At 39.8% G+C, this 25903-nt stretch overlaps 1 protein-coding gene across 1 annotated transcript in view; it reads left to right on the top strand.

The window, feature by feature from the left end:
• Positions 1-7968: 7968 nt before the first annotated feature.
• fez2b (fasciculation and elongation protein zeta 2b) overlaps positions 7969-25903 on the top strand; it is a gene marked incomplete at its 5' end in the record, with an annotated part of 62148 nt that continues 44213 nt past the window's right edge. Inside the window, 2 exons of the mRNA XM_048601365.1 lie at positions 7969-8079; positions 24916-25032. Of these exons, the coding sequence (XP_048457322.1) occupies positions 7969-8079; positions 24916-25032 (228 nt within the window). The remainder of the gene's footprint in view (positions 8080-24915; positions 25033-25903) is intronic.

Below are 25903 nucleotides of genomic sequence, written 5' to 3' on the forward strand. Positions count from 1 at the left end.
CAGCCCTCACACCCCCTCCTCACAACAAAAACAAAGACAGGAATCCCCCTTGTCCTTGCATGTCACCCCACTAAGCTCCGCATTCGACGCATCATTCTCTGCCACCTACAATCTGACCCCACAACCAAGAATATATTTCCCTCCCCATCCCTATCTGCCTTCCGGAGGGACCGCTCTCTCTTCGACTCCCTCATCTGCTCCACACACACCACTAGCCCCACCACCCCCTGGCACCGTTCCCTGCAACTGCAGGAAGTGCTACACCTGCCCCTATACCTCCCCCCTCACCTCCATCCCAGGCCCCAAAAAAAATTCCACATCAGACAGATGTTCACCTGCACATCCGCTAATGTGGTCTATTGCATCCGCTGCTCCCAATGTGGCCACCTCTACATCGGTGAGACCAAGCGGAGGCTTGGAGACCGCTTTTGTAGAGCACCTGTGCTCTGTTCGTGACAAATGACAACACCTTCCAGTCACGAACCACTTTAACCCCAGCTCCCCCAGCTCCCCGGACGACATGTCCATCCTGGGCCGCCTCTAGTGTCACAACAATGCCACCCGTAAACTGGAGGAGCAGCACCTCATATTCCGCCTTGGGACCCTATAACCCAATGGTCTCAATGTGGACTTTATTAGTTTCAAAATCTGCCCCACCCCAGACCTCATCTCATGACCAACCCTCCCTCTCATTCCCGCCTCCTTGACCTGTCTGTCTTCTCTCCCATCTATCAGCTCCTCCCACCTCACTGACCAACCCCCACCATTGCCTACCTGCATTCACCTATCACATCACCACCCCACCCCTCCCCTCTCTATATATTTCAGAGCCCCCTACCCCTCCCCCACTTCTGAAGGGTCCCAACCTGAAACGTCAGCTTTCCTGTTCCTCATTTGCCTGGCCTGCTGTGTTCCTCCAGCGTTCCTCCAGCTCCACACTGTTATCTCAGACTCCAGCATTGGCAGTTCTTAGTACCTCCAAAGTCATGTGTATTTGGTGACCTAGTGATGAGCTGAATATTCTCATGCACTGTAATAGTTCTGAGATTGCATTAAGATATGGCTATGTCAAATTTATTCCATCTAATTCACTCTTCACTGTTGAAAATTATGGCATTTTGTAAAATGGTGTGTTTATGTTGAAGCAAAGAATGTAAGTTGAGGGTTTTTCTTAAAAACAAAGTTTTTTTTTATATGTCAAAATGTACGTTTATTATTTGTCAGTGCTTCACATATTGAACCACTTTGAAATGCGGTGGCAATTAGGCAAGCATTGCAGCCATTTTACATATTACAAGAAACTGTTCTCATCCCCTCCAAAAACAATGAGCTTACCCTTTTTGGTAGTGTTGGTTATAGTAACACTTCTAATTAGAGCACTTGGAGAATATTTTGAGGAGAGACTTTTATTTTCACATCATTTTATGACCTCTCTGAGAAGTGTTTCAAAAGTGAGTTCATGTTACTTCAAAGCTGACTTGAGACTTTTGCTACATTTCTGTACAAAGTGTAGTAAAACACACAGCTAACCAATCTGTTTTTGGTATACCAGTTGCTGGAGCAATATTGGTATGGCCCATAGCAGAGCTTTCTGCCCTTTCTTTTTGAATAGTGTCTCCAGGTCCATGTCTGTTTCTGTTTCTTTTTTATTCATTAATGGGATAAGGGTGTCACTAGCTAAGGCAGCATTTATTGCCCAGAGGGCAGTTTAGAGTCAACCACGTCGCTGTGGGTCTGGAGTCACATGTAGGCCAGACCAGGTAAGGATGGCAGTTTCCTTCCCTAAAGGACATTAGTGAACCAGACGGGTTTTCCCCAACAATCAACAATGGATTCACAATCATCGTTAGACTTTTTTTACTTCCAGAAATTTATAGAATTCAAACTCCACCATATGCTGTGGTGGGATTTGAACCTGGGCCTCTAGACTATTATCTGGGTCTCTGGATTAACAGTCTAATGATAATGCCACTAGGCCGTCGCCTCCCCTAAAGCATCCTTCAGTTTAAATTCTCAACTGAAAATGCTGTTTTGGACAATGCACTGTTCCTCTTAGAGCGGAGGTAAAGAGCCAAGCTAGGTTACAAACCGTGACCTGAAACATGTCTGCCTAATCTTCTGAATCAATGTTGGATACTATCAACCCAGCCTAATTTCAAATTATTTGGCATTCTAAAAGTTTTTAGGTCGACAAGTGTTTTTTTTTTTTCCCTTATTCTAACAGTTATCATTTGTTGTATCATTTAAGTGTGTTAACTTGCCTCTAACTCACTGAACAGCATGGTATTCAAAATTGGCAATTAATATTAATCAGCCAGTATTTCCATATGCTTAATGCCTGGCTCAGGTTCTGCATATGAATTTGTAATACTGTGAAGTGTACATGCTTCTCCTGAGTTATTGTGTAAAATGACAATAAAATCATCTGTAGTACTATAGCCCAGAGCAGATACTGGTCTGTCTGTCTGGTTTTTGTTTTTGTTATTGTTACAGTTCAAATACATGCACTCATTCATGTGGGTGAGCAGGAGAAAAAGCCCAACTTTTGGTGATGACTGATTTAAAACAGCACTGAGAACTTTGGCGTATATATTTTTAGGCAGAACACTGGTGTTGAGATAACACATTGTAATGTTGCTTTCCCTGACCCCACCTTGCCTCTTCACAGTCCCCATTGTGCATACTAAATAGTGTGTCTTTCATGAATCGTAGACAACATTCACAATTGTGTCACATGAAGAATTCTATTTGCAGATTATTGTCCTTGTATGTCAACTTTCCCACTGAAACATTTTATTGTACGTTTTGCTGTGTAGTTTTTAGAGGTCATTTTAATATCAGGGCAGGGTGGGATGCTTATGGTTTAGTGCCACATTTTGCGAGCTTCCCTAAAAGAAGTACACAGGAAAACAAAAAGGTAATATTCATCTATTGCCTATGCCTCTTTCAGTGAAATTGTGAATGTAATAAGAAATTGTAATGGAATTTGGATTGAGAGAAATAAATTCAAACCCTATTGATGAAAACAATTCCGAGATTCTCTAAAGCAGTGTTCATATTTTTCCAAATATGATATGAACTGAAATAGACGAATGTTTCTAATAGTGTTTTGATTATATGTGGGCACTGATGCACTTCATGACCACTGTTGCAGATTTGGGAGTCATAACCCACAAACTTCATTAGTTGACCCTACTAGGGGTTTCGGTCTGCAGTTGAGAAGCCCTGTTTTACATATTGCCATGCCGTTATCAGTAATCATCGACTTTTCAGCTTTATTTTTCTGCAACAGCTTGATTGTCTGTTTGTTAATAAGAGTGTGAGGGTTTAACTACTCAGCAATTTCTTTGCAAAAAAAAAAGTTAAATGCCCCTGGGATCAGGCTCTTCCTGTGAAGAAAGCAATATGCAGATGTTTCTTCCTATTTGTAATTTCTCTTATTATATAATATGTGTACCAGTTTTATGGCTATAAAATATTCATTTAACTTGTGAAATATACTACCTTATTTTTTCAAGCATGCTGAAAGTGGATGGATATACTCACCTGGCAGTGGAAGCCTCCCCTGTAAGATTCTGTGGTTCCTAACTGACCTGACCTAGATCTGATGGGGAACTTCTTAGCTTTCCTTGCCTCTTCTGTTAGAAATGGTCTCCCCTTTTTATGCAACTTCCTGAACTGTGCATCACCAGATGTTCCTGTCTCTTGATTTCACTGCCTCACACGAGCTTCTAATCTTCCTGCCATTTGCTGCCTTGACTTTTTTAGCATGGCAGTTCAAACCTCTACCCTGAAACAAGGCAGTAGGAGGCAATTTACAGGCCATCACCCCTGTCACTTGTGGCTCTGTAACAGTCTGAGTCAGAACATTATTACATTAAAACTGCATCCAGAGGTGTGAAGTCATAATGTAGACAGTCATTTCATTGCAATACTAAAGGAATGCTATAATGTTGGAGGTCTGACCATGACACAAAGGAGCAGAAGTAGGCCCTTTAGCCCATTGAGTCTGCTCCACTATTCAGTGAAATAGTAGCTGATCGGATCATCATGAATTCCACTTTCCTGCTTTCCCCTATGGTCGTCTTGACTGATTTAAAACTGTCCATCTCCGCATTGAATTTCCTTTAACAAACCAGCCTCCACAGCCCTCTGTGTGGCAAAGCATTTTATAAATTGATTATTCTGAGAGAAGAAATACCTCCCCATCTCTGTCTTACTTTGAGATTATGCCCTCTAGTCCTACATTCTTCTACAAGGGTAAACAGTCTCTCTGCTCTACCCCTTCAAGCCCCCTAAGAGTTGTTCATATTTCAATAAGGTTGCCTCTCATTCTTCTAAACTGTGTACAGGCTTAACCTACCCAACCTCTCCTGAAGACAATACCTCCATTCCTAGAATTGACCTAATGAACTTTATTTGGACTTCTTTCAATGCCATTATACCTTCCCTTCGATAAGGAGGCTAAAATTGTTAGATCATGCTTAGAATACTCTGAACTAGCGCCTTGCATGGTTTTAGCAAGGCTTTCTTATTTTTATACTCTATTGCCTGTGAAATAATGTCCAACATTCCATTTGCCTTCCCTATTACCTGCTGAACTTTGTATGTTGGCTTTTTCTGATTTATACATGAGAACCTTCAAGTTCCTCTGTGCTGTAGCTGTCTGCAGTCTGCAATCTTTGTCCAGTTAATAACATTCATCTCCTCTCCTCTTCCTGCCAAAATACATAACCTCACATTTTCTCACATTGTATTCCATTTGCCAAGTTTTTTCCAATTCACTTAACCTACCTATATTTCTCTGTAGACTTTGTCTCATCCTCACCACTTGCCCTCCCTGTGGATAAGAAATTTAACCAAGCACATATCTGTCCTCTCAGGCAAATGTAAACAATCCCATGATATTAACTGCCATTCTCCATTCATATGGGCAACATTTACCCCTCGACCAATAGTAATGATCCATACTATCGGATTATTTACCTCATTGACCTTGGGGCCTTGCTTAGATACAATTGGCTGCTCTGTTTTTGTGTTGTATAACATGTGATCATGTTTCAGATACTTAATTGGCTGTGGGATGATTAGGTCTTGTGAAAGCTGCTGCATAAATCTGAGTTCTTCCCCTCATGAATATAATTCAAATCCCCAAAAGTTCCTGCAAGGGATTGAGGCCATATTTTCAATAATTGAAAACTAAGATGCAGCTAAAGCTGTGCAGATTATTGCTTGGTTAAAGAGGCCTTGGGTTTAGAAATTAAAATGCAATGTATGACAAAGCAATGGAGATTGCTGAATAAGTTTGGTAAACCATTGATTCAGCTTTTCAAATCACATGGGATGAAGATTCTAGGTAAATGTTTGAAATACTATTGCACTGCTAATTTTGGAATAGCTGTACTACTTCTCCCCTTCCCAGGTCAGAAGTACAACGAGATTTGTGTGCCCTTTATACACCAGTTGCTGAAAGTTAACCTGCAGGCGCAGCAGATGGTGAAGAAGGAAAAGGGTGTGTTGGCGCTTATGCCTAGAGGATTAGAGTACAGGAGCAGGGCTGTCTGCCTGCAATTGTACAAGGCCTTTGTGATGCCATACCTGGAGTATTTTGTGCAGTTTTTATCTCCTTATCTGACGAAGGATGTTTTAGTGCAACAAAAGCTTATTAAACTGATTCCAGGGTTGATAGAACGGACTCAGAGACTGGATCAGTTAGGACCATATTATCTGGAGTTTTGAAGAATGAAGGGGAAATCTCAAGAGGACATGACAAGATAAACACAGGAAGGATCTTTCTGATGACCTGGGAGTCGAGAACCAGAGTTACTGTGCGAGTACATAAGGTAGGATATTTAGTACAGAGATGATGGGACATTTCTTCCACCAGAAGTGGTGAACCTGTGGATTTCTCTGCCACAGAAAGCAATTGAGGCCAAAACATTGAATGTTTATGTATTAAAGAGCCTCTGAAGTGATTAAGATAGAGTTTTAAGCTACATTGTTCGTTTAATCCTTGTTTAAAACACAACTGGGTAAAGGAACTGAAGCCAGTGCTTGAAACAAATGCCCAAACGAGTTTTAAACAGCTGATTGTTACTTAAAATGTCTACAAGCATTCTGAGATTAATGTTATTTTAGTGCCAGTGCTGCATCTAACACCCTGTCATAACAGTAGATAGCTGTGAGTGGACATGAATTTCATGTTGATTTCAAGTGCTGCTTAAAGAGATACTTATTACTCATGTTGGTTGCTCATGGAGCTATGGAGAAAACCTCTGACATGCATTGGAAGTGTTTAATGTTTTAACGAAGATCTGTAACTTGGGTTGTGGTTGGAGTTGTTGGTTGATTCGCTGATTTGACTGGTTTTCATGCAAACCAACAGCCACACTTCACCACCAGTTACACTCAAAGACAAAAGACCCCATACCCACAATGAGCAGGACAAATGTGATACACAAACTAATGAGAAATCCTGGAGGCCTGGTTTTCAACCACCGATGCGATAAACAAACATGTTGAAATAGACCCCATTTACATTCCACTACGGTACAAAACCGGAAACCAGACTACTCACCATGACAGACCGGACCATATAAAGTCAGAACGGGACAGAGCAACAGCGCTTCAGCGGAGGCTAGACAGCACTGAAGATGTCCCCTAGAAGGGAGATGAAATGTTTGCACGAAAACCAGTCAACTCGGCAAACCAACACATTGGAAGATTTTGGAATATGGGCAGGATCTTGTTTCAGAACTTCTAAGTTGGAGTCAAATGGGAGTCCCCACACAATGTGGGAAATAATTACTTGGATATTATCTTCCTCCATTTAGTCACTTTTTTAGTTACCAAAGGGCGGTTTCACCAACTAATTAAAAATGGTAGTAGGCTATGCAGAATACATGTTCTTTCCAACTTTGTAAACTTTTGAATAAAAATGAGTCTGATCAGCTGGTTGCCGTTTTTGAGGTTGCAAGCCATCATCTAGAAGGATTCTATGTGGCCACACAGGTGTAGAGTGCTCAAAGCCTAGCTGGAGCAATGGCTCATTAGTTTTCCATTAGGTAGGTGTTTTTCATGAAACGGTCTAGTCCTTGTCATCTTGGGGGTGGGGGGTCTTGGAGACCGACAGAGAAATTCTAGTCAGCCTCTGATAATGAACCATTGAGTTGTAGTTGTGGTTTCAGTTACTGCATGCAACAGATATAATGCCCCTTGTAACTTGCATTCTGGTTGGAGTAAGAAGCAAACTTGTGCTGTTTCTGGTCATCTTCCTAGAAGCCAGTTGCCACTTTGGCCATTCATCATTGCATGTAACAATTCTATTTTGATCTACAATAAGTACTTGTCAGATAATATAGTTATCATTAAAACATACAAGGTCTTGCAGCATGATTTTCTTGTGCTATTTGGTATTGTTTCAATGTCACACAATCCACTTTTGAACTGCCTTTGTTACAATATAATTTTCAAGTCAGAATTTGTCTTAAGTATTGCCTGTACAAATGTTACAGCTCTGAGCTTTTGATCAAATGGTATTCTTTCCTCATCATTTCTTTATACACTGTCCCTTAATTGAAGAGGCTTTGTAAGGTCTGTGCCAACATAGTTTAACTGTTTCTTTTTCCATTTGTGGAGAAGTATGTTGCTCTGCTTTTGTATCCTTTACTAGCTAACTGAATGGGAGCAAGGTAATGAAATTTGGGTTGTGTGGTTCCAGATCCATACGCTGTTCCTCAGTGTTCATTGAGACAGCGTATCATAAATATGTAGGAAGTTCAAAGACAGTGAAGCTTAAAACATCTGATATTCTAAACGTAAATTTTGACTTGTACATAATTTTTGTCTGAGATATTTCTGCATTGTATTGAAGGTTATACTATTTGCTTGAGATAAAGTTGACAGTTGACACATCGTGGACAGTCACTTACCTCATTGCCATTCTGTTGATGCATCTGTTTTCTCTCCAGGATTTGGAATGCACTGACTGATAACTATGGTAATGTAATGGCTGTGGACTGGAAGACATCCCACACCCGTGCTTTGCACCTGCCAACATTGAATCTGTCAGAAAAGGCGGTGAGTATTTCACCATTGACTGCCTGCCTTGGGCAACACTGAATTCGAGGACTTTTGTTTCTGCTTATAAAATCAACTTAAGTTGTGTGAAACAGCCCATTTATTGTAATAGGTTAATTTATGATTTTATGATTTATAAATAATAATTGTATTTTTATGCCCAATCTTTTGGTAGCTGGTGACTAAAATACCAATAATAAAATGTTTGTTAAAATACATGTCGGTTTATATATTAGTATTTTCATGCAGAATTTACTTTTGTGCCCCTTTTTAATCTGCTTAAGGCACCAGACGTGTATAATCAGATAAAACCATGTAAACTCTTCCAGAATTCAAATGAAAAGACTGCAAATAAAAAAGCAGCTTGATAGCCTTGTTGAGGCACGGCTGCCAGTTCAGTTTTGATTGTGGTTCTCCATAGACTGGATACCCAGGCACTTATAGCAGTGATTGACAGGGAGATTACCCAATTATCTCCATTCTAGCCAGGAGTAATGATATCAGTATGTTTAGCCTATTTTAAATGCTACAAATAGGAGATAATATAAAATGTTGGCAATCCACAGATATATTACTGTTCCCACAGCTAAAACTTCTGTAATGAATGTAACTTGGAGTTCCTGTTGAAAGCTTATAAGCTACTGAATGAAATCTGAAATCCTTTTGTTCCCTTGCTATACTGTAGTGGAAAAGATGTAAAGGAAATCTAACATAATCCATGTAAATCTGTAATATGTCAAAGAAATATTTTGGATTTTTGAAGCTGCAGCAACATGAGGATTGTCTGACACACCTTAAAACAGTCCAGGTGTAATTTGGTTTTGAGATGCAACTGTTTAATGTGCTCCCTTTCTCTGGTATGCTAAGTTAGAAGTCTGCTAATGGGCTCTCCAGTACTGAATAACACAACCTACTTCCATCTGTCAATACACATTTATACATAGAGAGTCATTCTCTGCAAACAACTGGAATATGTTCAAGTCTTGTACAATTTCTGAATTACTTGGGAGCTCTTATGGCTTTCACCATGGCATGTCTCAGTGAATCAGGGTCAACTTGCCAACCAATCAGCACCCTTTTCTTCCATAGCACAGACTGTACTTCTTTTTCATTCTATTGGATATGGGCATTGCTGGTTGAGCCAGCATTTATTGCCTGTCCCTAGTTGCACTTGAGAAGATGGTGGTGAGCTCCCCTCTTCAGCTGTTGCAGTCTATTTTCTGTAGGTAAATGCTGTTGGGAGTGTTGTCAGTATTTGAAATTTGGTATTCTTGCATTTTGTCTTGATAAGTGCAGGATGAAGTGTTTTGGCAACATGTATCTGTTTCAGCAATATTCAACTTTTAAAAGTGAATGACTGAAAGGATCACATGACAGGATTTCAAGTTTGAAGACTATTCCATCTAAAAACATCGACTAAACACTCTCTTTCAATAGTTCAATTTTATTCTAAATTAGAGAATAGATATTATTTAAATATTTAAATGTTCTAATAACGGGAAGTCCCTGATGCAGTCAATCTTGTAAGCTGCACTTCTACACTGCAATTGCAAACGTACAGCATAGACAAGCAGAAATGACTGTGTGCAGAAGGTATGTATGTATGTATGTGCAACCAGGCATCAAACTTAAAGGGACCACACAGTTCGTCAAGCTAGTTACGCATGGCAAATTAAAGTTAAAGGAAACATTGTCATGGTTACATTTTACTGTGTCTCTGAGGTGACCCCTTCATTGTTCTTGAATCAGTCCAAAGCTGCTATTGGTTCTCTTTTTCTAGCGAATAACTTTTTGCATATTTCAATATGGCAATTACCCTGCTGTGTTGTCGAGAGAGACTTTGTATGTCTGTCAGGTTTTTTAAAATGTAAGGCTGTTGATTTCTGAAAGCAAATGTACCACAGGAAGTTGTAGTCTGAGCCATACGGAGTTACTTAATATCAGCCATAATTGAGGAAGATGCTTTACAATTGAATTTGGAGGTAGGATTTTCTCTTTGCTATTGTATTTGAATATATTTCTGTCCTTGCATGACATCCAAACATATACCTCCCAAAAGATACATGAGCCCTGTTTGATTTCCCTGCACACTTTTGGATGTGCCATTTGGACCGTCCTCCGAACACAGTAATCTAAGGCAACAAGCCTTCTATTAGAAAAATCCAAACTTGTGGGCAAAAATTAAAATCCAGAAGTCAGCTAGAATTTAGAAACATTATTGTGATACTTAACGATGTGACCCATCCAGCCACTTTTCTTGTGCAGAACAAAAGGCATTTAATTTCGTTGTCTCTCTGCCTACACACGTCAATGCCGAACCTACCTTCAGTCATGAGTCACTGGGTAGTGAGCAAAGTTCATTGCGTAAAAACTATCAAAGATATTTTGTAAAGACATTTGTAAGCATTTATTATTTACTTCAAAAAAAATTATTCTTCCTTCAGAAGTTGTTCTGTTAATTGAACCTGGTCTATTTTGATGTTTTATTTTTGACCCAAAACGAGTATTTGTGCGCAGCTGATTCCATCCAATTGCAGAAGAAAGTGAAAAGTGAAAATCAGAAGGCTACCAATGTTTTTAATCAATTGAGACACATGTCTTAAAGTGAGCATCTTTTCACTGCTGATCCTGTAAATCTTGTTGACATCTAAATGAATCCAAACGGAGTTTGGCCAGCGAACACACAGAACTCCACTTGTGGTGATACAGCTGTCAAAAAATGTATGAAAATGGAGATGATTAACCAGTGTTGCAAAAATATAATACTTAATGCTACAATTATAACTAAATTGCCTTACCATTTTGGAATTGTGCTGTTTTTATATAGCTGGGTTTAATTGGTAAAATGACAATGATTAGGGGAGCCTCTATTTTGATTGTCAAATTAAATTGAGTTAAACTCATTTCTAATATGAATTGTGGCTGCATATTTAGGAATTAATTCTATTATAACTATTTTGAAGAATTTTTAAATAAAATGTAGATTGAATCTCTGTGCCTCTATGCTTGTCTAGTTATTGAAATTAAATTGATCTATTATAACTTTGCTTATAAACTTGGAGGATGTGCTAATCCTAATGGGTAGGAACTTTTAGACTGGGACTTCATTTGCATGACCAATGAATGTAAAGGACCTCATCAAACTGTTTGAGGTCTTGGAGAATGTCCTCCTTTCAATTGAATATCTTGAAATAGCTTGGCTGGTCAGTCATGTCATTTTAATTTGCGCAAAGGTTCCAAAAAAAAAATTGCCATGTTTTGCTACATTACAACAGTGAAAGCCCAAGGAGAATGTTCACCATCATCTTATCCAGGAAACACGAAATGGGGGGGAAAAAAAGACCGCCATGCCAATGACTCCCTCATCCCCAAAAAAGGTTTTTAAAATGAAACTAGGATAAAGGTTTCGGCTAAGTATGAATAGCAAATGTAGCTCTTAATCCTTTAAAAATGGATGGAGACAAATAGTTAACCAATAGAGAACCCAAATTTGACTGTTTGAATGTATACAATGCAAGGTCTCAAATCATCTTGGTTGCTGCAGTAAGGGCATACGTACGGGTGGATTGTATGTAATGATAACGTAAGAGGATAAAATGTATGAAAATGAAATGTACAACGGTGTTTTGTCTGGTCTGCTTGTAAAGTATTTTGCAATTCTGTATGCATTTCTCTGAATGACAAACTGTACAAACATTCTGTTAGTGTTTCATTCCACAGTGATTTATCTACTTGATATATTAAATTTATAATAGAACTGCCTCTATAGAGTTAGTTAAAATTTATTGTAATTAATAGAATATTGTTACTTTTATCCATACAGAAGTATGTAACATGTTTTTAGTATTGTATTGTGATAAAGTCTGCAACAAGCTTTGGTGTGGAGATAAAACAGCAGGTTCTTGAAGGAAATTTGAGAGATGTTTTGGATTAAAGTCAATAACTACTTTTATATTGGCATCTATTCAAATCGGCTACAGCAGGAATTAACTACAGCAAGAATTTGCAATTCAACTGACTTTATAGTTAAATTGAATTCCAATTAGCTGCCAAGTTACATCTTAATTTCCTATTTTATTTTTACCTGATGGGTTCCGTATCCTAAATTCCATGGGACTGCACTTCCCATCAAAAGTGTTTTTTGGACCTAAGTTGCCAACATCAAAAAAGACCCAGCTCAAAAGAGTTTTTGGAGCTAGTTCCCCATATAGTACTGAAAGATTACAGCTTGCAGTAGTTCATACTCAGGAATTAACTGGTATGAATTGAAGTACGCTAGTCCCAAGAGGCTCCTACTGCTGTATAGCAATCGGTTACCATGCATTTCTACAGTTCTGTACAGAATTAATGTTAGGATTTCATACTTCGCACTGTCACCAAGGATTTGCATTGAAGTAAGAGGTGTGGGCACACACTAATGCCTTTCAGTAACCTTTATACGTAAAACAGCTTAATTTTTAGCAAGAATTGAGTGTATGCGAGTGCATGTGTGAGATCAGTCCAGAGTATGGATTTCTTGTCTGCAGGCCTTAATTATTATTGCCCATTATAATCTTCCTTCAGATCAGTAGTCACTGTTGTAAAGTGTTCTCGTTTTAGTTTTGTTATGTCACCTGTTACAAGCTTTGTTAACTACGTCAATTTTGTTACAATCCCAATGGGGGAGCTAGAAACCAAAATAGCTATATTTACCAAGCACCCCATGAATGAAGAAATTATTGAGATGATTTCACTCTTTGTAACTTCTACTTTAATATGAATGAATGAGGATCACTACAAATTAAACATGAATGAGATCCAAATGATATTTCAAGTAAAGGCAAAGGTAAATTTCACTTTAAATAATTTAATGCAATGAAGGTACTTTTTTCAACAAGTACAAGCTGCTGTGTCATTCACCACAGATGTAGCACCATGTGAAGTTCCAAAATTCTGTAACATTGGATCTCTTGCTTTTCTACTCAATTGATCCAGCCCTCTAGTTGCGATCATTGGCAGCATACCCAGAAACAGTCATTTCCTGAATGGAGCATACTTAGAGCCTCCTTAATTAGGTTTGCCACAGTCTTGAAGTCCAGTGTTCCGAAGGAACTCCTTAATGCAAGCCCTGTAATAATAAATACCATTAAATGGGCCGGTCAACTCTGGCAAAACTGAAGAAGCAGAGGTAAAATTGTCAAATTCACAACATTTCTTTAACCATGCTTCAGTTAGCTGCCTTGTCTAACTGTATTACATACAATTGCTTGTAAACAGACCTTCTTTGTTCTCCCGTCTGTCACTGCAGACCCATGAGTCTGGCTGCGTGGTTTTTGTTAACTTTCTTGCTTTTGACACTGCATCCAGGCCAAGGATCACTAAGTTATATGAGCCAGCCTGTACAATTCAAGAAAACTTCAATTACTTTTGTTCGTTCATGGGGTGTGGCTGTCAGTGGCTGGGCCAGTATTTATTGCTTATCCCTAATTGCCCTTGAATGGGTGGTTACGAGCTGTATTGTTGAATTGCTACAGTCCATTAGGTATAAGTATACCCACAATGCTGTTAGGGAGTTCTGGGATTTTGACCCAGTGGCACTGAAGGAGCAGCAATATATGGCTAATTCCAGGATAGTGAGTGTCTGAGGTGTACTAACAGATGGTAATGTTCCATGTACATGCTACCCTTGTCCTTCTAGGTGGTGTAGTGTTTGTGGATTTGGAAGGGGCTGAGTAAGGATGCTTGGTGAATTCTGCAGTGCTTCGGTACGTGGTGTATTGTGTGTTAATGGCGGAGGCAATGAATATTTGTAATGTGTTGCCGATCAAATGGGGTGCATTGTTCTGGATTGTGTCAAGCTTCTTGATTTGATACGGGAGTTGCACATATCCAGGCAAGTGGGGGTTTTCCATAACCATCTCAAAAAATTGTGGATAGGCTTTTGGGAGTCAGATGAGTTATTTGCTGTAGGATTCTAGTCTCTGACTTGCTCTTGCAGCCAACATATGTCTGAGCCAATTCAGTTCCTGGTCAACAATAGTGCTAAGGATATTGATGGTGAGGGATTCGGTGATGGTAATGCCACTGGTGTCTAGTGACAATAATTTAAATTCTCGCTTGTTGGAGATGGTCATTGCCTGACATTTGTGTAGAGTGAATGCTAATTTCCAATCAGCTTGAGTCTGGATATTGTCCAGCTTTTGCTGCATTTGGATGACATGGACTGCTTTGTTAACTGAGGAGTCGCGAATGGTGCTGAACACATTGCAATTATCAGCAAACATTCCCAATTCTGAGATAGACAAACAGGAGGCTGGAAGAACACAGCAAGCCAGGCTGTAACTGGGGGAAAGGAGAAGTCAACGTTTTGGGTAGTACCCTTCAGGTGTGCATGTGGGTGTAGGGGGAGCTGCAGATAAATTGGGGGAGGGGGATTAGCGGAATGGTGGTGATAGGTGGACACTGGTAGTAGGTACGACCTGGTTGGTCTATGGGAGGGATGAATCCGGTTGGTGGCTGGAAGGGAGGGTCAGAACGTGGAATAGAATGGAAGGGAGGAGGTGTGGCTGGAAATGGAGCTGGGGCATGGGTGGAAAAGTTTATTTGAAATTGAATTCTCCAGTGTTGAGTCCTCCGTGCTGGAGGGTGCCCAGGCAGAAGATAAGGTGGTGTTCTTCAAATTTGCGTTCTGAGGCAAGCTTGAGAGTTGGTGGCTTTTCATCCCCTTTGGAAGACTCCACGCAAATTTGAAGAATACCACCTTATCTTTCACCTGGATGCCCTACAGCCTGGAGGATTCAACGAGGGTAGACCACTCAGCCCCTCAAACCTGCTCTGTTATTTAATACGGTAATGGCTGAACCGACACTCTTCCCTTACACTTTCCTGCCAGTTCCCTATAATCTTTGATTCTGCAACTGATCATGAATTTATCTCGGCCTTAAATCTACAAGGACTTTTTCCCCACAGCTGTCTGTGGCAAGGGGTTCCAAAGACTGTTGTGGTTGGTCGGCTCGCCGAGCTGGTTCATTGTTCCGCAGATGTTTCATTACCCTGCTGGATAACATCATCAATGCAGCCTCCGATGAAGCACTGTTGTGTTTTCCCACCTGGTTTTTAAACTCTGGAGAGTTTAAATCTACTCCTTTAGATTCCAAAGACTTTAAAGCTTCTGAGAGGAGAAATCCCTCCTCATCTCAGTTTTAAATTGGAGCTTCTTTAATTCTGAGACTGTCCTCTGGTTTTAGACTCTCCCATGAACGAGAAACGTCCTGTCAGCATCTACTCTGTCAAGACCTTAAGAGTCCTATTTTTTTCAATGAGATCACTCTCGTCTTTCCAAACTTCAATGAGTAGAGTCTCAACCTGTTTTAATCTTTGCTCGTAAGACAATCTGTCCATATAAGGTGAACTTTCTCTGAACTGCCTGCAATGAAATAATATCTTTTCTGAAATGAGAGGACCAAAACTGCTCCAGATATGGCCTCACCAGTACATTGGACAGTTACAGTAAGACTTCCCTACTCTGCTACTCCAACCAGCTTGAAATAAGGGCCTTGATTACCTGCTATGCCTGTTTGCTAGCTTTGTATTTCATGCACAAGTACCCCCGAGTTCCTTTGTGTTGCCATTTTCTGCAGTTTTTACCCCTTTTAAATAATACAGTTCTTTTTGTTCTCTTTTTTTTCCAAAGTTGTCTGGTAAATGCCAGTGTTGGAGCAGCTTGGCTAGGGGTGCAGAAAGTTCTGGAGTGCAAGACTTCAAAACTATTAACCGGATATTGTCAGGGCCCAGACACTTCGCAGCACTCAGCTGTTCCTTAATATCACTTGCAGTGAATCAGGCTGACAGAAGCCTGTCACCTGTGAGTCTGGGAACCTCTGGAGGAGACCACAATGGCTCATTCATTCAGCACGTCTGGCTGACTGTTGCAAATGCTTCAGCCTTGTCTTTTGCAGTGTGTTTAGGCTTCTGCATCTTTGAGGGTGGAAATATTCTATAGCCGCCTTCTCCAGTGAATTATTTGTCATCTTCCATTCACAACTGGATGTGATAGGATTGTAGATAGATCTGATTTACTAGTTGTAGGATCTCTTAACTCTGACTATCACGTGCTACTTATGTGCCAGAAATCATAGGTAGTTTTGCATTCATCAGGTTGACACCTCATTTGTTATGCCTGTTGCTGCTCCTGGCATGCTCTCCTGCACTCTTCTTTGAAGCAAGGTTGATAGTAAGTTGAAAGATAGTAAAATGTAGGGTATACAGCGTAGTTTGATCTTCGAGTAGGATAATAGGTCGGCACAACATTGTGGGCTAAAGGGCCTGTACTGTTCTATGTTCTATGATTCTTTGGCTTAATATTATTAATAGAGTGGAGGATATATCAGACCATGAAATTGGAGATTTCATTTTAGTATAATTCTGCTCCTAATGATGGCTCACAGCACCACATGGGTGCCCTTGAGTTGCTATTTTTATTCACGGTCTAACCCATTTAACGCTGTAATAGTGTTGTGTAGAACTATGGAGGGTATCCTCCGTGTGAATATGGAACTTCGTTTCCATAAAGAATGCAGTGGTCACTCGTGCCAAAATTAAAGACCATCTGCCACACCTCTGACCATCTGGTCAAGGTCATGTTGTACTCTGAGATAACCTACTTTACTGTCCACTATACCACCAATTTTGGTCTCATCTGCAAACTTACTAACAGTACCTCCTATGTTCACATCCAAATCATTTATATAAATGATGGAAATTAGTGGACCTAGCGCTAATCCTTGTGGCACACCACTGGTTACAGGCCTCCAGTCCAAAAAGCAACCCTTCACCACCACCCTTTGTCTCCAACCTTCGAGCCAATTTGTATCTGTATGGCTAGCCCCCCCCGGATTCCATGTGATCTAACCTTGCTAACCAATCTACCATGCGGAACCTTGTCGAACGCCTTGCTGAAGTATGTATATACGTAACGTCCACCACTCTGCCTTCATCCATCATCTTTGTCACTTCTTCAGAAATCTCAATCAAGTTAGTGACACATGATTTCCCCTACACAAAGCCGTCATTAGTTAATAACATTTGAATTATTTAATGAAGTAATGGAAAGTTGATGAAGATAATGTGGTTGATTTATATTTATTGAGTTTAAAAGCCATTTGACCAAATACTATTAAATACATTTGTTTGCAAAATAGTGCAAATGGAAATTGAGGCAGTATCAGTTCAAACGTGGCTAAGAGATACGAAGCCGAGTGCACTGAAGAGTAGTTGCTTTTCAGACCCAAGAAGGCAGACAATAGAGTTCCTCTTGAGTCAACATTTGGATCACTGTTTTTGATTTTTTTTTTTGTCAGTAACCTAGATTTGGGAATATAGGGCATTTAAATACTTATTGATGACATGAAAATCTGAAGTATAGCAAATAATGAGACTGATAGTAACAGGCTGCAGGATGGCAGAGAGGATAGAAGTGACATATTCAATGCTGAAAAATAGAATACGGTACATTTCGATAGGAAGAATGAGGAAAGGTAGTATGAACTAACTGGTGCACTTTCAAAAGGGTTTACAGAAGAGTGAGACTCTGGAGTATATGTTCACAAATTTTTGGAGCTCGCAGAAGAGGTTGAGATGGCTGTTAATAAATCCAAGGGTCCCAAATGCTTTCTAAATATTACAGTACGGCAGAAAACCAACGGAATTATGCTAATCCTTTATAAATGACTAGATCCGCCTCAATGAGAGCATTCTATCCATCCCAAGGCATTGCATTTTAGGGACAATGCAACTCCTCAAGCCTTGACAAAAACAATTTATATAAGTTGAGTATTATGGCCGTTCGAAAGGCAATTAGGTTGCCATGGTTGAAGAATAGCACACAAGTGGAGACCAGGTTCATTAGGACAAATGGCCCTTGCTCATTTCTGACTTCTCTTGTGTTCGTAATAAAGGAATACGTGAAAAATAAAAACTATTTACATAGCACCTTTTCATGTTCTCTGGATATTCCAAAGCTAATAAATTGTTTTTAAAAGAGTCAGGAGAAAATTATAGTTAGAGTTCAAACCATTCATAAGAGAAGCAACTTAAATTTTGTTGTGCTTCGCTAAGACTGTAGTAAATAATACTGTAGCTTTTTTAAATATTGTGTTCCAACGTCCTAAACTTGACCTTACCCAAAACTCTTCTGCCTGATTTCCAGTGTGATTTATATGTTGCATCCTGAGCTCCCTGACCTTCATTTGCTCTTGGTTTAGTGATACTAATTCTATTTTTAAAAAAAAAAACTCTCATCCTTGTCCCTATCTAATTCTGCAACATGCTTCAACTGGATCAACCTTTTGAGGTCTGTATTTCAATCCTCACCTTCTCTGCGCTTGCAGATTTTCAACATTCCATCATTAACAGCTGTACATTCAGCTGCTCTAGACACTGCAATTCCCTCCCTTAATTTCTTCAACTCCGAATTTCTCTGCTCCTTTTTAAAGCCTAACTCTTTAATCAAACTTTTGGTCACTTGCCCTAGATTTTTTAAAAACATGGCTTGTTGTCAAACATAAAATCATGGGCAGTTATTATTACTTTAAAGACACTATATAAACACAGCAATAAAAATAAATACTGTTGTCATGTTGGTGCTGCAGGCTGTCATTACATAGACTTTGCTGTAGAATTCGGGTATGCTACACAATAATGTATGTATTAAGCCCAATCAGCAGGAAAGAGGATTTTTAATTAAGGTTCGGTTCTTCACCGAATTTGTAAAACATTGCTGTGAACAAATATAATACAATTAACACTCATTTTATGAAGCAAATGTAAATTAATTATTATTTCCTGTATTATGATTTAATATGGAGAAAATTGAACTGTTTCCGTGACCTTTCTTGGTCACAATACATCAGCTATTGCCTTACAGTAAAGAAGAGCTGTATTACAAAGCAGGGGAGTTCAGTCTGAGATTCCAAGGCCCTGTGCAGACCAAACCCTACCAAACAGAGGCCCTTAAAATCCATGTAACTAACTTCCTTTTGCATATGTTTTTTGATTTGGTTTGAACTCGTGGGATTTCAGAACTGCAAGTTTGAAAAGGTCTGTTTTCAGTTAACTTACTTCAATGGATTAACCTTAAACCAAAAACCAAGATCTGTCAGTACTACAACTTGAGATATGTTCTTTCAGAAAGAGAGAACTTTTGATTCTAAAGCATCTTATCACTTCCTCAATGTTCCAAATGCTATTATAGTTAATCATACACTTTTGAAATGCAGTTGTTTTGGTAATATAGGCTAAGGTGGTGGCTAAAAAGTATCATGGAATCTTTTGTGTCCACAAACCGGTAGGGAGGACCTTGGATTAACAGCTCAACCAAAAGACAATCCCTTTTGATAGTACTGCACTCTCCATCCTATGCTCTAGTATTGGCCTTTATTGTGTTAATCCTGTGGAATCGACTTTGAATGTTTGAGTTCGAATTAGAGTTTGACTTATTGTTGTCACATATATCAAGACACAGAAAAGTGTTGTTTTGCTTGCTATAGAGGCAGATTGTACCATACAAGGTGCGTCAGGGTAACAGAACAGGGTGTAGAATACAGTGTTACAGCCATAGAGAAGGTGCAGAGAGGAAGAGATTAGCGGTAACATTTGAGAGGCCTGTTCAAAAGTCTGATAACAGCGGGGAAGAAACCGTTCTTGAATATGTTCGTACATGTATTCAAACTTTTATTTCTTCTGACTGATGGAAGAGTATATCCAGGGTGGGATGGATCTTTAATTATGTTAGCTGTTTTCCAGCAGCAGTGGGAAGTATAGATTGAGTCACTGGATAGAAGACTGGTTTGTGTGATGCACTGGGCTGTGTACACGACTCTCTGTAGTTTCTTGTGGTCTTGGGAAGAACAGTTGCCATGCCACACTGTGATGCATTCAGATAGGATGCTTTCTATGTTGCATCTATAAAAATTGATGAGTCTTTGTGGACATGCCAAATTTCCTTAGCTTCCCGGTGAAATAGAGACTTTGTTGTGCTTTCTTGACTTTTGTGTTCTGATTGCATGCAATCTATGTAAACGTTTTTCATATACAGCCTGTAAGGTTCACCTTTTGATCATGAAGATTAAAGTGTTGGGCACCTGTAATTCCATGTATTATCAGATCAGATCAATATCTTTTTCCTCATCTATTCAGGAATAAGTTTCTCCTGGATATGTTTGTAGTAAATGAGCCTTCACCTCTTTTGTGCCTACAGGCAAATGAGAGAGCCTATTTTTACTGCTTTCACATGAAGCATATTCACAATTGTTTCAGTAAATACAGTCCCTTTTTACATGACCAATTTGCTAGCCTGACATAGGGGAATTGATTAAGTAGAATATGAGAGTGCCATTCTAGTCTTATCCCATATGAATATCCCACTGGATACCAATCCAGTATTCAGACACCAGAATTATTGCCTTATCATCTTTCCACGCTGCTGGAGTAAGGTTCAACCGCATAATCTCTTACTCAGTTGTGGATATGTGATTGTTGAAAACCATGATTTATTTATTGCAAGAATGAACATGAGCTAGAAATATGGAAACATTTATATTCTTGGAAGTGCAGTAATAAGATGTTCCATTTCTCTGGCTTTTGTCTGGTCAGTGTTTTGGAGTCGTCATTTTATTCTCGATAGACAACGTCTATCAGAATTTACATTTATATTGTTAGATTTTCTGTTGTGTATTTGAGTTGCCAGTAGTTTATCACCACAGAATTGTTGGATATTTAGAAAGCAAGCAGAATGGAACAATATTTGCGATGCTTCACTAACCACTCGACCTCCATCTTGTCCTGTCATGAATTCAACACTACCTCCTAAAGTTTGATGCTACACCTACTTTTATTTGTCGTTTAGATATTGTACTAGTACCATGATTGCCCATATGCATTTTGTTTTAAAAACACTTTAACATAACCATGAAAGTTCTGAAAAAAACATTTTGTTGAAGCTTCATCTTGCATTTGTACTGCTTGAGAAGAGATTGTATGGCATGTGGACTCTGGTAGAGGAATTGCTATGGAGACTGAATCTATTAATGCTAATTGACAGTAGCAAGCCCTGTTCAAATTTTAAACAAGGCAAGTTGACTCTGGTCAGGACATTGCCTTGAGAAATGAACCAGTGAGTGGCTGTTGCCTATTTTGTTAAATTGAAACAGATGCAGTGTATGTACATTTTATTTCTGCCAGTAAAAAACAGGGCCCTGTGTATGATTAATATATGCAGCTTGCAGTGCACGTAAGTGCAGCATACCTGTCAGACTGATGGTCCTAAGTTGGTTTTCGGTGTAATGCCTTGCACACTCCGGTTTGTCCAGCAAATGTGTCCAATTCCATAATCACATCTAATGTTAGACACTGTGTAACAGGTTTTTTGAGCCTGGCTGGTGGGTACAGTCAGGAACGTGTTATTGCAAAAAGCCAAAGGAACATACGATTCCCCAGTCTTTCAGCTTGCCATGCAGCCCGCTTGCTCAGACTGTAGCCAGGAAGAGGAACAGAGTTTGTAGCAAGTAAACAGACTTTGTGATGAGGGCTAGAGACAACTTTTGTTCTTCCAGGAAACCAAGGTAATCTTTGGGGAATTGAGAGGTAATAACATAGGAGCAGGATGGAAGTGATTGGTGATTTTTGTTGGCTGTGACTGCATAGATAGGAACGAAACCAGGCAGTGACAGATCCACCCAACTGGATAACAGATAACGGAGAAGAGGCATTGGAAAAGAATTGTGAAGCCAAAGTGGCTCTTGCATCAGATTGCCTGATTATGTGTGATTTTTGAGGAATAGTCATAGGTCTGTACAGCATGGAAACAGACCCTTTGGTCCAACATGTCCATGCCAACCAGATATCCTAAATTAAACTAGTCCCATTTGCCAGCGTTTGGCTGATTTTATCCCTCTAACCCCTACCTATTTGTATACACATCCAGATGTCTTTTAAATGTTGTAATTTTACCAGCCTCCATCACTAACTTTGGCAGCTTATTCCATACATGCACCACCCTCTCTGTGGAAAATGTTGCCCTGTAGGTCCCTTTTTAGATCTTTTCCCTCTCCCCTTAAACCTATGCCCTGTAGTTCTCAGCTCCCCCCACCCTGGGGAAAAGGCTTTGGCTACTCACCCAATCCATGCCCCTTGTGATTTTTATAAACCTCTCTAAGGTCACCCGTCAGACTCTGACACTCCAAGGTAAATAGCCCCAGCTTATTCAGCCTCTCCCTATAGCTCCAACCCTCCAACCCTGGCAACGTTCTTGTAAATCTTTTCTGAACCCTTTCAAGTTTCACATCATCCTTTCTATAGTAGGGAGACCTAAAGGCAGTATTCCAAAAGTGGCCTAACCACACCGCAATATGACCTCCCAACTCCTATACTCAATACACTGTCCAATAAACGCAAGCATACCAAATGCCTTCTTCACTATCCTATCTATCTGTAACTCCACTTTCAAGGAGCTATGAACCTGCACTCAAAGGTCCCTTCATTTGGCAACGTTCCCCAGGACCTTACCATTAAGTGTATAAGTCCTGCCCTGATTTGCCTTTCCAAAATGCAGCACCTCACATTTATCCAAATTAAACTCCATGTTCCTCAGCCCATTGCCCCATCTGATCAAGGTTCTGTTGAACTCTGGGCTGACCTCCTTCGCTGTCCACTACACCACCAATTTTGGTGTCCTCTGCAAACTTACTAACCATACCTCCTATGTTCACATCAATATAATTTATATAAATGATGAAAAGCAGTGGACCCAAAACCAATCCTTGTGGCATGCTGCTGGTCACAGGCCTCCAGTCTGAAAAGCAACCTTCCACCACCACCCTTTATCTCCTATCTTCAAAACAGCTTTGTATCCAAATGGCTAGCCCTCCCCATATTCCATGTGATCTAACCTTGCTAACCAGTCTACCATGCTGAACCTTGTTGAACACCTTGCTGAAGTCCATATAGATCATGACCACTGCTGTGCTCTCATCAATCCTCTTTGTTACTACTTCAAAAAACTCAATCAAGTTAGTGAGACACTGATTACCCATGCACAGAACCATATTGATTATCTCTAACCAGCCCTTGCCTTTCCCAGTACATGTCAATCATATCCCTCAAGATCCCCTGTTTCAGTTCTGTTGGAAGAGATCAAAATGGAGTTCTGAGAAAGCTGGGTACCAATTTGGGAATTGAGAAAGTGTGTTCAAGGACTTAAGGGAAAATTGGGCAGTAATTGCCAGGACAGGAGGGCCATTGGTTGTTTTTTAAAGGGGCAGTTGATGATCATGGTATTGAAGGGAAGGAGAGTGAGAGTTAACAGTACTAGGCAAGATGGAGAGCAAGAAATGACTTTAGGTGATAATCACTTTGTTGGAAATAGAATGTAGGAAGCTGAGGATGAATCTCATGGACAAGTTGAACTCCCACATTAGGAGATGTAGAGGACCAAGACAAAGATGCAAAGTTATGACTAGGTTCAGGTGGGGCTTTGAGGAAAGTTTGGCTTGATTGGTTGATGAATGAATTAAATTGGCAGTAATAGCTGAATGGATATTCTGCATCTTAGTGACAGGTCCATGAGATCCTCTTACCTTTTTTCAAGGTGGGGAGGATGAATTTATAAGAAGTTGACTCATAGTAGAGCAGAGAAGTTGGGGTTTGTGGTTGTATTCAAAGATGAATTATAAACCAGTTGTTTAAAATAGCCATTTGTGTTTGTGTCCGATAAACTTCAGGAAGCTGGTGGGGGATATACTAGAGAAACAGAACGAGAGTGTTGGTTTTGATGGGGCAAGAGCATCAAAGATGGAAAGGAGGTGTGGTTTGAGCAGGTTGGTAGCTGCAGAAAGGTGGGACTGGCAGACCAGAGGCTGAACAGTTCAAAATTTGGAATATCATTTGGAGAAAAATTTGGAATTTTTATAGCTCCATATTAGACCTCTAAACCTGAACAAAGTGATGAAAGTTAGGCTGGCATGGGGACAGTGAGTCCCGGAACTGAGACTGGTGCAGTGGAAGCAAGGCCCCTGGGGACTAGAAACGAGGCCTTTGAGGTTTCAAACCCAGAGTGTTCTCGAGTCTTGGCCCGGGTGGCCTGAAGTCTCGGTGCTGGCGCGGACTTGGTGAAAAAACTAGAATTCGAGTACTTTCTATATAAAAACAAAAACTTCTTTTTATTCTTATGCTGAACTTTTATTTTCAATTCTTTCAAGTCTGTAACATGTACTTAGATACAGGGTACCTGGGTATAGATACTTAAGATGGTGCCAAAGCGTTACTATTGCAAACTTTTCACTGCAGTCATGCAAGTGCATGTGACGATAAAGCTAATTCAAATCAATTCAAAATATAATTAGTGATCTCATCAGCCAGCGACATGCTGTGAACCAGTAAAGTGAAAATTTCAGTTGAAATCAGAGATATTATCCAATTGTAAAACTTTTGCTAGTAATCTGAAGTAATTATTCCTGATACTATTTCATCAGAATTTGTTGTCCTTCTCTTGCTTTGTAGAACAATGAAATCCTTATCTTGTAGCACAAATTGAAAACCACCTAGTATATCCAGTAAACCACTATTTGGAGCAGCGTTGTGTTTTTTAGTGGAGCAGTCACCTGTGATCTTCGTTGATACCCATTTAGGATAACATACAGAAATGAGACTAATAATTAGCTGCAGTAATTTTGTTCTTCAGAAGTCAATAATGAATAAAAGGCAATGAAAGGAATAACTTACTACAATGATGACTTGCATTATAATCGATCCATAATAAAAGACATAAGTAATTTAAATATTGGCTTTATTTTTGTTTTCTAGATGAACGATAACCTTAACCTTGATCTTTCTGATGATGAGGAGCTACGGGATCAATTGGACATGCATTCTATTATCGTCTCTTGTATGAATGATGAGCCACTCTTCACAGCTGAACAGGTGACTTCAATTTGAGTGTTCCAAACTATAATACAAAGCTGGACTCAATGTTTTAAAAAAAAAAAACTTGCTGTAAGCTCAAAATTGAATTTATGAACTAAAATAGTTCAAGTAAATCTATGCAAATTAATTGCAGCCTTTTTTCTGCCAACCCAATGAGTTATGTCAGTTAAAAATCAAGCAGATTAAATCTAATCAACTGTGCATTTCTTGAAAGTGGAGTTGCAGGTAGACAGAGTGAGAAGAAGGTATTTGGTATGCTTATGTTTATTGGTCAGTGCACTGAGTATAGGAGTTGGGAGGTCATGTTGCAGTTGGACCAGACATTGGTTCGGCCACTTTTGCGTGCAGTTCTGGTCTCTCTCCTGTAGGAAGGATGTTGTGGAACTAGAAAGGGCTCAGCAAAGATTTGAGGATGTTGCCAGGGTTGGAGGGTTTGAGCTATAGGGAGAGGCTGAATAGGCTGGGGCTGTTTTCCCTGGAGCATAGGAAGCTGAGAGGTGACCTTATAGAGGTTTATAAAATCATGAGGGTCATGGATGGGTTGAATAGACAAGGTCTTTCGCCCAGGGTGGGGAGTCTAAAACTAGAGGGCATAGGTTGAAGATGAGAGGGGTAAGATTTAAAAGGGACCTGAGGGGCAACTTTTTCATACAGAGTGTGGTGCGTGTATGGAATAAGCTGCCAGAGGAGCTGGTGGAGGCTGGGACGATTACAACATTTAAAAGGCATCTGGATGGGTATATGAATAGGAAGAGTTTTTAGAGAGGTATGGGTCAAATGCTGGCAAGTAGGACTAGATTTATATAGGATACTGGTCAGCATGGTCAAGTTGGACCAAAGAGTCTGTTCTGTGTTGTACATCTCTATG

The sequence above is a fragment of the Rhincodon typus genome, chromosome 9 (assembly GCF_021869965.1).
Source record: "Rhincodon typus isolate 14 chromosome 9, sRhiTyp1.1, whole genome shotgun sequence".
Taxonomy (NCBI): Eukaryota; Metazoa; Chordata; class Chondrichthyes; order Orectolobiformes; family Rhincodontidae; genus Rhincodon; species Rhincodon typus.